The 15,978-nt window shown below is 31.2% G+C and overlaps 3 protein-coding genes across 5 annotated transcripts; 2 read left to right on the top strand and 1 right to left on the bottom strand.

The window, feature by feature from the left end:
- The first annotated feature begins 1,298 nt into the window (after nucleotides 1-1,298).
- Nucleotides 1,299-5,788, top strand: LOC110602358 (cold-responsive protein kinase 1). Of its 3 annotated transcripts, XM_043951508.1 has the most exons (8): nucleotides 1,321-1,389; nucleotides 1,738-1,747; nucleotides 2,478-2,600; nucleotides 3,074-3,189; nucleotides 3,316-3,526; nucleotides 3,596-3,833; nucleotides 4,172-4,322; nucleotides 5,171-5,788. In XM_043951508.1, exons 1-8 carry the CDS (start codon nucleotides 1,336-1,338, stop codon nucleotides 5,615-5,617), a joined length of 1,350 nt encoding a protein of 449 aa, XP_043807443.1. In that variant the 5' UTR covers nucleotides 1,321-1,335; the 3' UTR covers nucleotides 5,618-5,788. The 3 variants fall into 3 exon arrangements, with proteins under 3 accessions (XP_021595551.1, XP_043807443.1, XP_021595550.1); XM_021739859.2 differs by lacking the exon at nucleotides 1,738-1,747 and having other exon boundaries at nucleotides 1,299-1,389; XM_021739858.2 differs by lacking the exon at nucleotides 1,321-1,389 and having other exon boundaries at nucleotides 1,451-1,767.
- Nucleotides 5,789-5,962: 174 nt separating this feature from the next.
- On the bottom strand, nucleotides 5,963-8,283 carry LOC110602614 (ABC transporter G family member 10). Its single transcript, XM_021740178.2, has one exon. It carries the CDS (start codon nucleotides 7,899-7,901, stop codon nucleotides 6,084-6,086), a length of 1,818 nt encoding a protein of 605 aa, XP_021595870.1. The 5' UTR covers nucleotides 7,902-8,283; the 3' UTR covers nucleotides 5,963-6,083.
- Nucleotides 8,284-11,520: 3,237 nt separating this feature from the next.
- Nucleotides 11,521-14,739, top strand: LOC110602616 (multiple organellar RNA editing factor 8, chloroplastic/mitochondrial). The gene is made up of 4 exons (XM_021740183.2): nucleotides 11,521-12,032; nucleotides 12,778-12,875; nucleotides 12,966-13,031; nucleotides 13,786-14,739. Exons 1-4 carry the CDS (start codon nucleotides 11,623-11,625, stop codon nucleotides 14,391-14,393), a joined length of 1,182 nt encoding a protein of 393 aa, XP_021595875.1. The 5' UTR covers nucleotides 11,521-11,622; the 3' UTR covers nucleotides 14,394-14,739.
- Nucleotides 14,740-15,978: the final 1,239 nt, after the last annotated feature.

The raw sequence follows: 15,978 nt of genomic DNA, 5'->3' as shown, positions 1-15,978 counted from the left end.
TTAATGAAAATAGTTAAACACAAAAAGTTAATATTTTAATATAATTAATAATTATTAAAAGAAATTCTAAACTGTATAAATTTTAATAGTTATATTCTAATTTTTTTTAATAAATATATTTTAAATTGATTTAATTTTTAATTTTAATTTAATTTATTTATAATTTTGAATGATATATTTTTAAGAATGGATAACTCATTTTTTAATTTTTTTTTGCATCAACAAATGCAGTATTTTATATACTTATAAATTATAAGTATGTAATATTAATTTTAATAAATCAAGAAGTATTATTTTTTTTAGTGATTATATTTATCATATTCACATTAATTAAACTAAAAGTCAATAATCGATTTAATAAATCTCAAATCACTAAATTTATTTAAATAAAATATAAATTATATTCATAAATTAAATAAAACTTAATATTTTTCTATTAATTAAACTGATTATTGACTTTTAAATTTATAAAAGTGAATATGATAAATAATTAATTTTTTAGATAGCGACAATCTTAATTTTTTATTTACTAATAGTATTATTATCACAACACTTATAGATTATAAGTATATAAAAAATTATATTTATTAATATAAAAAATTAAAAAATAATAAATTATTGACTTTTAAAAATATATCATATAAAATTAAATCGAATTAAAATTAAATAAATAAAAAATTAATTTGAAGTATATTTATTAAAAACAAGTTGATTATAAAATTATTAAAATTAATAAAATTAATTTTTTTTAATAATTATCTATTTAAATTATATTAAAATATTAAATATTTATGCCCAATGATAATGTCCATTAATTTAACGGTAAATATAAATAAATTTAAATTATTAATTTAAAATATATTAAGTAATTTTTATAATTAGAGTATATTTATTAAAAAATAAATAATTTAATATTTTTTCACTATTATTTTAAAATTAAAACACTTAATAATTAAAGTTAATAAAATGAATGATAGTAAATTTTTTAAAATTTTATATATATTTTAATATATTTTTTAAAGATATATATCAACTAATAAATTTTTTATAATTTGAAAAAAAAGTTGTTATTTATTACCGGCTCCATGATAAGGCAGAAGAGATGTAGATAGATCATTTTAAATTTTATTTGGTCAGAGTAACTTAATTCAGAAAGTTAATTTTATTTGTTTAGTTGATAATTTTAGTAAGTCTACTGTTTTTCCTTCAATGCAGGATAAGTGAGTAACCTACTTAAATTAACTTCATATAAAGTAATCTATTTGAGCCAAAGGAGATTTAGTTTTAATGATGCAGGGGTTCCCCTACCCAGTCTGTTGCTTTTAGTTACTCTGTATGTTGCTGGGTGTTCTCAAGGTTTCTTCTTCTATTGCCCAGCTGGGAGCACCAGTAAGCTTCAATTTGTTTAATTTCTAAGAAAAGGAAAGGAAACAAAGCATGGGTTTTGCTCTTTCCTCCTGTGTGTGCATATATATATATATATATATTTTAAAAAGATGTGAACATTGAAAAGTCAACGTATTGCTTTAAAAAAAAAAAAAGAGGGGACTTTTCTTGTAAGAAAAAATGGAGAAGATTGACTGAAAAAATTCTTTATTTCTCATTTCGTGTGCTTCCATTTCATTCAATCCAAACTGATCAATAAAGTTTGCTCTCTCTCTCTCTCTCTCTCTCTCTCTCGCTTTCTCTTGCTTTTGGGTTACCGTGTGTGATCTGACATTTCAACTGCTGTTGAAGAACTGGGAAGGTAATACGGGCTTTGTTGAGGTATAATTTCTTGTTTCGTGTGCAAGTTTAACTAGAGATTTTCTGGTCCACTTGTGGTATTTGTTCTAAGTTTCAATTTCTATCACAATTAACATTCTTAGATTTTGAAGGCTCCGTTGCAAGTCTGGCGGCTTCTCTGAGCTCCATTTGCAGAGGATTTCTCTCATTTTTTGAATTACTTTTTTTTTTTTCCATCTTGTTTAGAATTTCCTACATGTATGCCCATCATTTATGTGTGCCTCTGCTTCAGCTCAATCGAAAATTACTACCTTGACTCTATTACTTACAGCTTTTTAGTTTTATGTCATCTTTACAGATGGAATCAGACATTTTTTTTCTCATTTGCTCTTTGTTTTATGCCATATGTTCTGCTTTCTCCCTCTATTCCTTTTTTCTTTTACGGGTTTTTACAATACTATACTACCATGTTTGAGGAAGGAGAGTTAGATTTTGGGTTTCTGCTGCGGGGTGATATTAGGACTTCACCCTTGATCTTTGTTCTTCTAACTATGTTTCAGTAAATTTTGCGTTGAAATCAATGAAGTTGCCTACTGATACTATTGTTATTATTATCATATTTAGTTGAACAAATGCTTTTTACATTTACCCAAGTTTTTGGAAATGGTTAACAAGTTTTGTTAAAACAATAGTTACTCATTTTGATGGGGTATTAAGTTGCATGGTCACATGTTAAGGTTTTGCTTTTGCAGGACAAGATACAAATTTCATTGGAGGTATTGGTTTGCATAGCAACCTGGTGATGACTTGTTTTTATTCATTTTTCAGAAAGAAGAGAGCTTCCCCACCTAGACATAGTACAGAAGTTGATGATGGTATGCAGCTTTGTAGAGTAGCGCTGTCTTATGAGCTAAGTGCATGTATAAATTATTGGTTTGACCGTCTAAAGTACTAACTATAAAAGAATACCCTGTGATTTGGTCTATTTCGTGTAACATCCAGTACATTGGGTTAAGTTCCTTAACTAAGGAGGTCCAAACACCTTAACGTTAATGGCTGCTGAAGTATAGGGTACTAGTTTATCAAAACACAAACCACATGACCCTACCAAGTTGCTTGGCTTTTATTTTTTTTTTTCGTGGGGAGGGGAGGGGGGTTACTTTAAATTTACTAATTGCATATTTGCATTAACTTCTGTTAGGGCCTATTTATGGCAGTGTAGGTGACTCAGTTGAAATGACATTAGCTACATAATCTTCTATGATTCTAAGTCTTCTCTATTTTCTTCTTCTTCATCCTCCTTTATGGCTATCTCATTACAACGTTCTAATGACTTTACATGGTACAGTGGTTTCAAGCATTCAGAACACAAACTTGTACACTTACAGAGAATTGCGAACAGCTACTGAAAACTTTAGTCCAGCCAACAAAATTGGAGAGGGAGGTTTTGGTAGTGTATACAAGGTGATTGCTTGTGTTGAGATTTTTGAGACTGTTGAAATCTTTCAAAAAACTTACGATTGCTTGAATTGTTCCCTTTATTTCAATGTCGATGCTTAAGTCTCATAAGATGTTCCTATAAATTGGCAGGGAAGGCTCAAAGATGGCACTGCAGCTGCCATAAAGGTGCTATCAGCTGACTCAAGGCAAGGAGTGCGTGAATTCTTGACAGAAATAAAGTTAATTGCAGATGTAGAGCATGAGAATCTGGTTAAGTTGTATGGTTGTTGTGTGGAAGAAAATAATAGAATTTTGGTTTATGGCTATCTTGAGAATAACAGCCTTGCACAAACACTTTTAGGTAAATTAAAAATTATTCTTTATTTGAGTTTATTAATTGCTTAGGTAGTAATTTTTTTTTCCCTTTAAGGTGGAAGCCATAGCAGCATCCAGTTCAGTTGGCCAACAAGGTGTAAGATATGCATAGGTGTAGCTCAGGGGCTTGCATTTCTTCATGAAGAAGTCCAGCCACATATTGTTCATAGAGACATCAAAGCAAGCAATATCCTCCTTGATAGAGACCTCATGCCCAAAATTTCAGATTTTGGTCTAGCTAAGCTTTTCCCAGCCAACATGACCCATATAAGCACACGAGTTGCTGGAACAGCGTAAGTTTGTGCACTCTATCATACTCCCTTAATATCCATGACGTTTAAACATCTGCTGGACTATCTTTACAGATATTTCCGTGTTGTATATATTTCACGTGAGGATCATAGAACAGTGATCCTTCACTGTTTAAGGATGGTATATTATTATTCTAGTGATTTATCAGATTCAAATTTAGTTTGGAGCCTGTCACAACATGCTATCTGGCTCAGTTAAATGTGATAATGTGACCACTTGTTGACATAGCATGATGTTTGATTAGGATAGAATATTACCCAGAAACCATATTTTCTTTTTCTCTTATTTGAGTATGTGCTGCCCTTTTTTATTTATGTAGAGGTTATTTGGCACCTGAATATGCTATTCGAGGCCAGTTGACGAGGAAAGCAGATATATACAGTTTCGGCGTTCTACTCCTGGAGATTGTTTGTGGGAGATCCAACACGAACAGACGGTTACCCCCAGAAGAGCAATATCTTCTTGAAAGGGTATGGACTTTTTAAGCTCACTATGTCATCTAGTAGTGGTGCTTGGTATTGAAATAAAAATCATGTGTAGTGGTAAAAGAGAATAAAGACAATCATTTTCCATGGGCATGCAAAAGATAGAGGAGATTCTCCCCAATAACTGATGAACCCAATTTGTAGATTTGTAAGTGAAGGCTGAGTCCATTATTTTGAATTGGGGATTGATTTCCAAGATTTAATTGTTTATTTTACAGAGAGAAAAATTATGTTGGAAGTGAACTAATAAATCCTAGCAAATATAAACTTTCACACCTAGAAACAAGATGGGAGGCTTAAATTGAAAGGATAACAATGTCAAGTGAGGAAGCATTCTCGTCAGAGAAAACAGTTTATCCTTTTTCTAACTTCCCTAATTTTTCTGTGTGTTCTATCTTGTACTGAAGTGTAGATCGGTAGGCTTATCTCAAATTGGAGAATTTGGACTCTGGAAGCTCAGGGCTATTTTATCTAAATCTTGTTTTTACTCGTACTACATCTGTTTCAAATTTTAGTTCTTATTCTTTAGCAAATCAAAATCTAGCAGGCTAAGGTTCCATGTAAAGTGGGGCATTTGTCTGGCTTCAATTCTTTGATGAATTAATCCTAATGATTTGTTGCAGAAACAGACCTAACAAAGTTTTGCCTCTGGACATATATATTATGTGCTATAGTGAGAGCAAGTCCAATCTCATTATTCTGTCCTTTTTCATCCAACAGCTTAATAAATTAAATTGTTTCATTCACTTTCTTTAATCTACTATCTGCTTTAATCCTGTCCTGTTTGGTTCGGTTGAAGCGTAGGAAATCTAATCACTAAATGCAAACTGCAGGTATGGCAAACGCATGTGAAAGGGGAACTGGCGAGTCTTGTAGACGCATCATTGAATGAGGATTATGATGCAGAAGAGGCGTGCAGATATCTGAAGATTGGTCTACTTTGCACACAAGACAAGCCAAAACTCAGGCCAACTATGTCTACTGTGGTAAAGATGCTAAGGGGTGAGATCAGAGTGAATGACACTAACATATCGAGTCCTGGATTGCTTTCTGAGTTCATGGGTATCAAAAGGGACCAAGGCCACAGAGATAAAGCCAACTTGAAGAAGTCATCTAACACAGATTCTGCTGGTTCGAGCAGGGTGGCTAATGTAAAGAACTCATCTAATTACACAGAATCTGCTGGTTCAAGTAAGCTGGACGATTCATCTTCATCATCAGCAATGGCCACTTCATATGCTACCATGACCTTCAATTCCATATATGACAGAAGCAGTTGATTTCTGGCATTTTGATGCTGCTTTGCTCCCCGCTTCTCTCTCTCTCTCTTTTTTTTTAGCTTTTATTTTTGAGCAAATAGCTTGGTGTAGGCTTATCTGTTTTCTTGTGGGTTTATTTTTGAGGTTTTCCCTGTAAAGTTCTTTGTTAAGAAAAAAAAAAAAAATTGGCCACTGTGTTTCAGTTTATTATTTGTTTTAAGATTCATGTATACTTTCAGTATTTTTTTAAATTATATATATATATTTATTTATTTAGAGTTTAATTTAAAAAATAAAACACTTGTTTGATATTCATAATTTAAAAAATGGATTAGCCTTCCTTTTATGTAAAAACATAAACATGGAAAGATTTTATTTATCATGATGAATAAATACACAAATTTTGTATGAAGAGAATACACTGCCTTGATCTTTCCTACAGTAAGATGAAAATAATTAAAAATAACATCAACAAATGGAGAAATTTTTATCTGCTTAATCTATAATATCTATACCATAAAATTAGATGACACATCACTCTATACCCAATGATGAAACTCAACATGACACACAAATTGCTCCATTTTTCTGACTCTCTTAGACCTTGCTGCCTTAAGAATCCATTTCCATCAAAATTGCAGCTCCCTTTATTATCAACTTCTATGCACCTACTAGCTTTCTCTCCTCCAAACTCATTTATCAAGAAACATTCAAATGGGTACTTGAACAAACTCAAATAGTGCATGAAAATCCAGTAACTAGGAATGTTATTCTTTGATATGAAGTACCCAGAGAAGAGAAAGAAAGATCCCATTAGCCCTGCAATCACTGATGTTCCCATGATGAAATTTGGCACTATTGCACTGAAACATGCTACAAAAGAATTTGACATCAAGAGCACCATCCACACCACCAGGCAGAAGTAAAGAAACCCATCAATGTCCCTCCTCAGGCCAACCAGCCAATACACTGGTGTAGAGTAGAGAAGAGAAACCAAGAGAAGAAAAGGAAGAAAGATGAGAGTGTTTGATAGAACATAAGAAGAAATCCTGTAAGCTCCTCTTGAAGTCTCTCTCATTAGTATTCTTCTCTCTTGCAGGAAAATCGGTAATCCTTCTGTTGTTGATGACAGCAAGAATGTGAGACTGAAGGCAAAGAACCCAATTCGAGTTTGCAAATTTGTTTTCCCTGTTTCATTGCCAACGTTCAAGAATATGGTTCCAAGTATTAATCCAGCTACTAGTGCTTGTATTATTCTGGTAGCAAATAATTGCTTGGTTCTGAAAACGTTGCTGCAGAATCTTTGTCCTAGTATCAGAACTTCCTCGAGTACTGAATTGGGATAACAGCAGCTGGGAAGCTTTTCTTGAGTAACTGGCACTATACATGTTTCCTCATGAATGCTCTGGAGAGAGGATACAGAATTTTGGACTTCCAAGCTTTCTATGACATCAATGGCAAATTCCAGCACATTGACATGTGGAGGAATGGGATGGCCAGCAAATTTAAGTCTCTCTTCAAGGAAATGCAGTGAACCATTATGCATAACGAATCCATTTGAAAGCAAAATAATCCTATCAAACAGCTCGAGGATTCGAAAACCAGGTTGGTGAATGGTTAGAATGATGGTCTTACCTTGATTAGCAGCCATTGATTTGAGCAGAGTCACTACATGAAGAGCTGAAGCTGAATCCAAACCTGAAGTTGGTTCATCGATTAAAACGACAGCAGGGTCATGTACTAAATCAACTCCAATGGAAACTCTGCGCCTTTCACCACCTGAAATTCCCCTGTTTGATCCCTTACCAATCCTGGAAGCTGCAACATGTTCCAGTCCAAGCTCCTTCATTAGCTTCTTCACTCTATTAGCAGCCTCTTTTTGCCCTCCTGGTAGCCTTAGAAGTGCACTGTACATGAGAGTTTCCTGGACTGTGAGTAAAGGAAACAGAGCATCATCTTGAGTGACATACCCAGATAGTCTTCTAAAATGCTTGGCATCCATAGGCCTGTTATTTACCAGAACTTGATGAGACCCTTCACGAGGGCAAACCATTCCTGATAAAATCTCTAGCAGCGTGGTTTTCCCAGCCCCACTAGGACCAGCAATGGCAGTAATCTCTCCAGGCCTGGCTTCACAGTTTACATCCTTCAAAATGAACTTAGGAACTCTATGTTGAATCCTACCAAAACCAACCCAATTAAGCTCATCAAATGTGCTGCTTAACTTGTAGGATAAATTTCTGGTTTCTAGTCTATATGAGCTTTTCCGGCCTCCAGAAACCGGTGCCTTCACCGGTATCTCCATTGAGAAAATGGAATTGTACAGAAGGATAGTTAAAAGTGGATGAAGAAAACTATGTTATATGAGATACGTGAAGAAGAAGAGGAAGAGATGAGCTAACACACCAAACTAAATGTTACTATTTTAAGCAAGTTAATGTGTAAGAAACTATGGTTGAAATGCATGAACTGAAGAAGCGTGCATGGGCTTGAATATTCATTGGGGAAGTGGGATTTCTGGTAGGAATTGGAAAGTTTAGAGTTGCAAGAAAAAGCAAGAAATAAAAGAAAATGAGTTTGGCTGTGTGAAGCAATTTCGGTGAGCTGAATATTGACTGTGTAGAGTTGGTGTTGGTGGGATACCATCTTCCCCCACCCTCATTTGCCAACTCAACCTCTTTGTTGGAGACTCAGGAATGCTAAAGTGATTAGGGGTGAAATGGTAAGCTATTCTTTATTTGAATTTGCATCTATTTTATATTATTAATATTTATTTTTAATTAATTTTTTTAAAAAAATTCAAATAATATTACCCAACATATAAAATTTCAATCTAACATGAATATTAATTATCAAACTAATTCATTCCAATGACATACTATTTATTTTTTTAAATACATTTTTTCAAAGCTAAAAATTAATAAAAAATTAATTAAATTAATTTTTTTTTATAAATTTCTTGATTCGGATATAAATAATTTAAAGTTCTTGAATCTAATTTTAAGCATTAAAGACATAAAAAAATTATACTCATAAATTTAGTTTGGTAAATGCATCTGAATAGATCTGGAAGATTTCAAATTCTATTATCTCAATCTCTTATAAAAAAACACAAAATTTATTTATGAGATCCATTAAAAAAAAAAGCTAATTAGATAAAAAATTTTAAATCAATGAGTTGTTTTGTTAATCAAACAAAAACTCTAACATAATTTATCATTAATTTATCATATTTAATTTAGTAACTTTAAAAATATTTTTGCATGTTATAATAAGAAATTCCATGGATTTTTAGTGTAATTTAAAAAAAATAGTTTAAAATTCTAAATACATTGCTTACCTAAAAGAAAATGGGTTATCTTTTATTGGAAGAAATGTACTTGGTAAAAAATTCACACTCGTGTACTAAGTTTTTAGAAATTGAATTAAGTTTTTGTTGATTTTTTTTTTTTCAAAATGAAAATTTAACACTTTTGCTGCGTTTTTCCTTTATTAATTAAGGTTGCATGAATTTATTTTTTAAAATATATTTTATATGTTTTAGAGTTTGGAGCACTAAAAAAATTTAGTCTAAAAAAAATATTTTTTCAATATCATTTTAAGAAAAATAATTTTTTTTAAAAGAAAATAAGTCATTTTCACATCTTTATATTTTTATTAAAATTACTAAATATAAATTTTGTTAATAAATTTTATTTTTAAATTAAAATTAAATAATAAAAAATAAATTACTTTATTAAAAAATATTTTTTACAAGTTATTTTCCGGCAAACAAACAAAATTAAATTGAATAATTTTTTAGTATTTATTTTTATATATAATGGCATTTTAGTATCTTATATTTGATTATGGTTTAAATAATGGGTTAGTTTTATGGACTAAAATGTTGTTTTAAAGTAAAACATTGTAATTGTTAAGTGATTAACATTAAAAAGTTGAAACTATAATTCATCTTTAAATAAAGAGCGTTTAGCTAATCTAATTAAAATATCTGGGTATTTTTTATATTATATTAAAATATTTTTGTGATTTTATTTTATTTTTTTTTATCATTTGTTGCTCTCATTTTATTAACTTGAAAATTTTCTTTTTAATTTCTTAAATATTTTTAAAAAATATAAATAAGAAAGATGAAAAAATTTATTAATTAAACAGATTTTCCCATCGTCTCTATCTTTTTTATATTTATTTATAAATATCATTAATGTCATTTTTTAATGGTAATGGTAGTAATGAGAAAGGAAGATTTATAAACATCAATGGCAGATGTGGAAAATGAGATAACGTGAGGATATCTGAATTAAGAATTTTTTTTGCTATTCTATATTTGTATTTTTTTTGAAAAGTATTTAGAGAATTAAAAAGATTTTTTTTATTGACAAGCTAAATAAGAGTAATTAATGCAAATAAATAAAAATTTGAATGGATGTCTTTCGTAATTAACGGAATAAGACTGTGATAGTTTTTAATTTAATATTAAAAATATATGGACATTTTAATTAAATAGATTAAATTTTAGTAATTTATTTTTAAATAAAAATAATAAGTGAATTTTATTAGAACTTAGGATTAATATAATCTATATTTTATTTTTATTTAAAAGAATAATATACATCTAATATTTTGCAAAATTTAAGGGGACCATTTCCCAACGTTAGCCCTTTGCCCTTATGTTGGCTTTGCCATAATGAAATTTATAATTTAGTTTAAATTTTGGATTAATAAATATTAAATTGTTTTGTTTTAAGAATAGAACAGTTAGCACTTTTAATAGCTTGATAATTAATAACCATAAATCTTTCGGTATAATTTTATGTTTATCAGAATTAAATTTTAAAGTTAATCTTAAATTACATTTATAGGTAATTTACGAGTTTAATATCACGATAAGTGGATTTGACTAATCTAAAGATTTCAGGTTTTATATTTTTAATTTTCAATTCAATTTAAAAATAAAATTAATTTTAAATTTTTATTACTAGCGAGTGTAACATTTAATATTTTAGTATTGAATGATAGAATCATTTATATTTGGAATTTGAGATTGAAATTATGCATATTTAGGGTTAGGGATATAAACGGGTAGGATATCCGCGAAAATTAAACTACCCGAATCCGAATCCGATTTATATTAGTAATATCCGAATTCATTTCGAACTCGATTAAAAATTAATTTAAACTATTCGAATCCGTACCAAATCCGATTATTATTATCCGAATAAAATCTGAACCCGTTTAATTTTATATATTTTAATTAATAATTTATATAAAAAATATTTCTCATTAATAATTTTTATTTAAAAAATTTAATATTTCTAAAAAATATTTAAATTTAAATTTTTAAATAAAAATATATAAAAAAAATTATAAATATTATTATAAAATATATTTTTTATATTAAATTAATTATTTATATAAACGGGTTCGGGTGGTGGGTACTCGGTACATAAAACCCGAATCCGATCCGAACCCGTAACGGATATTATTTTTAAAATCCGAACCCGTCTCAAATCCGATTATAATTACCCAAATTCATTTTATTAGGGTTCGGTCGGATCGGGTACCCGAAAATATCCGATCCGTTGCCATCCCTGTTTAGGGTTCATCCACATTCAGTTGATTTAGTTTACCCTTTTTCATTTCAATATGCATTCAGTTTTTGTATATTTGAGATTTGGGATTGAATCTATGTAATTTACATTTTCTTTTTCTTTTTTGCTTTTATAAACAGTTACGTTGTATATTATGCAGGGATGATAATCAAATTTATTAATTTAGAGATGAATCTGTTAATTTTCAAAAAGAGAAGGGCGTATTCGTTAATTGTGATAAATCTCAGGGGCTAAAGATTAATGTTTGCTTTTCATCTAATGTTTGTCTGCATTGCCAAAATGTCATTTCCCCTAAACTGAAGGGGCAATTCAGCTATTTCATTTCCTGCAGTTTGTAAAACGCCTCAAAACCCTACGTATCTTCGCCGCTTCCAGATAACACCAGTCTCTTTCTGCTAGGGTTCTCACCGGAAAATGGCTATTCGCTTCTTCACTCACTCTCTACTCTGCAGGCCGACATCCTCCAACAAAGGCCTAATTATTTCTTTTCTCTCTCGCTCCATATCTTCCCTTCCCACACCCAATCCTGCCTCTCGTTCTTTATCTCTCCTCCGTGGTCTCCGCCCCCTTTCCGCTGCTGCCAGCTTAACATCTTCTAATCTTTCTACGGCTCTCACTACCCGGTCCTTCGCGACCCGGACGACGACGTCCTCGCTTAATGATCCCAGCCCTAATTGGTCTAACAGGCCTCCTAAAGAGACCATCTTGTTGGATGGATGCGATTTTGAACACTGGCTTGTTGTTGTGGAGAAACCAGAGGGCGATCCTACTAGGGATGAAATCATCGATAGCTATATTAAAACCCTAGCAATGGTTGTGGGCAGGCATGTTCTTTATTTCCGAATTTAGAATTCATGGATTCTGTAATTATGTTGTTGAATAGCTACTCTTGGGTGATCTGTTCTCTTATAAACGATTCCTGGTATTTGGGTTCTGTGAACGGCAAAAGAAAATATAACTAGTTATTTTCTTATCTATAAAATTTCAGCTCAGTAATTTATATCTTTCCTTGTGTACAAGGGAACTAGTTGGGGTAGGATTTGAGGAACCCAGTTAGTTTTGTAGCTTCTTTGGTCTTTTTTTTTTTTTGAAAACAAGCTTCTTTGGTCTTAGTTCATCATTGTTTTTATGTTTGTTTTATCTAGGGCTGTCATTGCACTTATGTTTTTTTAATATACATTAAACCAACCTTAAGTTCTAAATGGAGGTAGTGTAGATTGCTGCTTTTCATCTTTGACTATATTAGGCTCTTCTTATACATGATTCTTAAAATTATTTTGACTATATTAGTGGAGCATGGAGCACATTAGGCATGCTCATTTTTTTATTAGGGGATTGGGGTAATGCGCTACCAGGTGGCTGAAATGTCTTCAGCTGCTTGACCAAACCAGGCTATGCAGGCTTTTGTTGGTCATAAAACTGTAGGTTCTTATTTGCATCTGTAATCTACTTGCTTGTAGTTTATGCCTCCAATGCTTGCTATCTCATATCAGTTTGTTTGCTAATAAAAATGCTCTGGCTGTTAATAATACCATTAATTTTAGTATATTATGTGTTCTTGAATTACAGTGAGGAAGAAGCAAGGAAGAAGATCTACTCGGTTTCAACTAGATGCTACTATGCTTTTGGAGCTCTTGTGTCTGAAGAGCTTTCTCTCAAGATTAAAGGTATATCTAGCTTCAAGTGATAAGTTAATGTTCTTACTATTTGTAATGGTAGTATTGAAGAAATGTCTCATGTATTCTTCCATCACTCAGAATTGCCCAGAGTTCGTTGGGTTCTTCCTGATTCATACTTGGATGTTAAGAACAAAGATTATGGAGGTCAGATACTTTCTTTTATTTCATGCATTAAAGAGCTGCAGAAACTTCTTCAAAAAGAAAAAAAAAAGAGCCGCAGAAAGCAATCTATACTGCTAAATTGAATAGCCATTCATCTAGGAATTGGAGACATCTGTCGCATGTTATCTTTTGTGTGCTTTTTCCTTTTATTTTTCTAATAGGAAACTTGTTCTTTGTTAAAAAATAGGAATTTTGTTTTCATTTTATGTCATTTTGCTATGAGGTTTTCATATTTCTAAGGTCTTATTCCTGATGATGCTCTTGCTTTAAACTGCAATTAATAACATTTGGTTATTCACTCGTTTATACTGATTTCAAGCATTGGGTCTTGGGAGTGGTGTTGGTTAAAAACTCAATGCTTATTGCTGGACCTGGATGGGTCACATGCTATTAATTGATTTTAGAAACCACCCCATTTCTCTCTTAACATAGAGTATATCCACTGTCTTTTACAATTCATGCACCCTATATGAAGGTGCCTGCTTTGCATTCTTCTTTGAGTGATACAGATACATGGAGACTGCATGCATCTATGCTAAAAAATTTTTTCTGCATTATACAGCTAAAATGTTTTACACTGAATTGTCAAGTGAACTTTAGTCATCCTTTACACACTTACTCTTTCTTGTTATTAGCAATTAGCACCATGTAGTCTGTGATATCAACTTTATAGGACCTATATTAGCTATTAGCACCATGAGTCCATGATATGAACTTTATAGTGCCTATGTTATAGGGGAACCATTTATTGATGGCAAAGCTGTTCCATATGATCCAAAGTACCATGAAGAATGGATAAGGAATAATGCCAGGGCAAATGAGAGAAATAGACGCAACGATAGGCCTCGTAACTTTGACAGGTCAAGAAACTATGAAAGGAGGAGGGAAAACATGCAGAACAGGGATTTCCAGAACACAAGGGCAGCTCCAATGGATAATCAGGGCATGCAGAATCCTGCATCCAACATAGCTGGAATGCCTCAGAACAACATGAATGGACCAGGCGCCCCCCCTCCACCACCACCTAACAACTACATGCGCGGACCTCCTCCACCACCGCCTAACAACTACATGGGCAGACCACCACCCCCTAACAACTATATGGGTGGGCCGCCGCCGCCACCTCCTCCTAACAATTATGGGGGTGGGCCACAGAACATGGGAGGAATGCCTCAAAACAACTTTGGAGGCATGCCTACCAGCAACATGGGAGGTGTGCCTCAGGGTCCAGGATGGACCAATAACATGCCTGGGAACATGCAGCAGAACTTCCCAACTGGGCCCAACAATGGAGGCATGCCTCACCAAGGTGCACCATCAGACTACCAGAATAACTACTCTTGAAAATGGGACGGAAGCATACCTGGTGGAGATCCTTATTTGGCTTGAAAGATAATTTGAATAGACTAGGCACTAGCATGTTGTGTAGATATGCGAGGGGAAATTATGTCTGGTCTTTTTGAAGCTAATGGTCTTGATGTCCAAATCGGCTGGTGGGTTATTGATGTTATAATTGTCATCATGGTTGCATGGTGCTATATTGAGTCAAATGTTGCCACAGTTTTTAGTATAGAGTTCAACATATATTCTCTCTGTTACAACTTGCCCATCGTATGAGGTACCTTTGTGTATACGTGGTTTTTATGTTCCTCTGCATGCTGCATGATATATGGATTTTTGTTTTCTTTCCTGGCGTGTGTATTTTGCCTCGTTTATGAGAAAGAAACAAAAAAAGAAGCTGATTTTGGCCCTTAACACAAATTTTATATAATTTCTTAAAACATTTTTTTTTTCAAACAAGTTCTTGAACTGTTTGAAGTGGGGTTTAGTAATTCTTCCAATTTTAAAATGTGTAAATCTAATCGAAATAGATTAAAAGATATTGAATTAAAATTTGCTTTATGATTCTAATTTAGTGAAACCATGTACAAAAATTTTTTAGTTCATGAGGTCTTAACTTTTGAAGTGCAATAACTTATTATTGTTTTTGTTATAATCACTCTCATTAATGTAATTGTGATTTAATAAGGATTCTTTCATATTATCTTAGAATTTGAATGTCTTATGTGGCTTACAAGATATTTTTTAAAAATTCTAAATGTTTTATTTGATTTAATTTAATAATTGAAGTGTTTATCTAAATTAAAAAAAAAAATGTTTAAACGTATGCATAACTATTGCTTCATACTTTAAATGAATACGCCGTTTGCCAATATTAGAAACGGTTTGTTTCAGTTGAGATAAAGCTTGTTGGCAGCCCGTAGGTGACGAGAGTCTAATTGTTTTATATTAAGAAAGTAATTAAATTACTTATACTATTAATAATAAATTTTGATTTATTGGTATTGAAATCGTTTTTAGAGTTAGATTTAATTATAAAAATATTTAAATTATAATTAAAAATATTTTAATAGTAAATTATTTTTTATATGATTTAATTACTCTTACTTTAATATTTATTCTCATTAGTGTAAACTGAAAACTAAGATAATTAAAAAAGAAGAAAGTGAAATAATAAGGTAAGTCTTATGAATTATAAAATCATTTTTGTATATAACAGAGATAATAAAATTGATTACATGTAATTAGTACCGTTTATCTTTTCAAAATTTATAACATATATATAAAAGTTATTAAAAATATATTTATGACGAAATGTTATCACAATAAAAAGAATAAACTTTAATTAATTTATTTTAATTTTAATATTTAAATTATGCATTTTTATTAAAATTTTCATTATAGTCGAATACTTTTAAAATAAGAAAGCCATACTTTCACTTCTCCAAAAATTAAAATAGACTTTTCAGAAAGAAACCACCTTTTTAATTCATCGGTTTTTATTTGAAAAAAAAAAACAGTGAAATTTACAATTTTTTAACATAAAATTTTAATTTTACTTTTATAATTTTATAATAATTTTTTTATG

This window comes from Manihot esculenta, chromosome 15 (assembly GCF_001659605.2).
Source record: "Manihot esculenta cultivar AM560-2 chromosome 15, M.esculenta_v8, whole genome shotgun sequence".
Classification (NCBI taxonomy): domain Eukaryota; kingdom Viridiplantae; phylum Streptophyta; class Magnoliopsida; order Malpighiales; family Euphorbiaceae; genus Manihot; species Manihot esculenta.
Note: the sequence above shows the minus strand (reverse complement) of the source record. Positions and strands in the feature narration are given on the sequence as shown.

Excerpts from the sequence above, each read along its gene's own strand:
- LOC110602616 (XM_021740183.2), top strand. The coding sequence starts at position 11,623 with ATGGCTATTCGCTTCTTCACTCACTCTCTACTCTGCAGGCCGACATCC. Across the intron at positions 12,033-12,777 it reads CTAGCAATGGTTGTGGGCAG|TGAGGAAGAAGCAAGGAAGA; the intron begins GCATGTTCTTTA and ends CTTGAATTACAG. Across the intron at positions 12,876-12,965 it reads GCTTTCTCTCAAGATTAAAG|AATTGCCCAGAGTTCGTTGG; the intron begins GTATATCTAGCT and ends TCCATCACTCAG.
- LOC110602358 (XM_043951508.1), top strand. The coding sequence starts at position 1,336 with ATGTTGCTGGGTGTTCTCAAGGTTTCTTCTTCTATTGCCCAGCTGGGA. Across the intron at positions 2,601-3,073 it reads TAGTACAGAAGTTGATGATG|TGGTTTCAAGCATTCAGAAC; the intron begins GTATGCAGCTTT and ends TACATGGTACAG. Across the intron at positions 4,323-5,170 it reads AGCAATATCTTCTTGAAAGG|GTATGGCAAACGCATGTGAA; the intron begins GTATGGACTTTT and ends TGCAAACTGCAG.
- LOC110602614 (XM_021740178.2), bottom strand. The coding sequence starts at position 7,901 with ATGGAGATACCGGTGAAGGCACCGGTTTCTGGAGGCCGGAAAAGCTCA.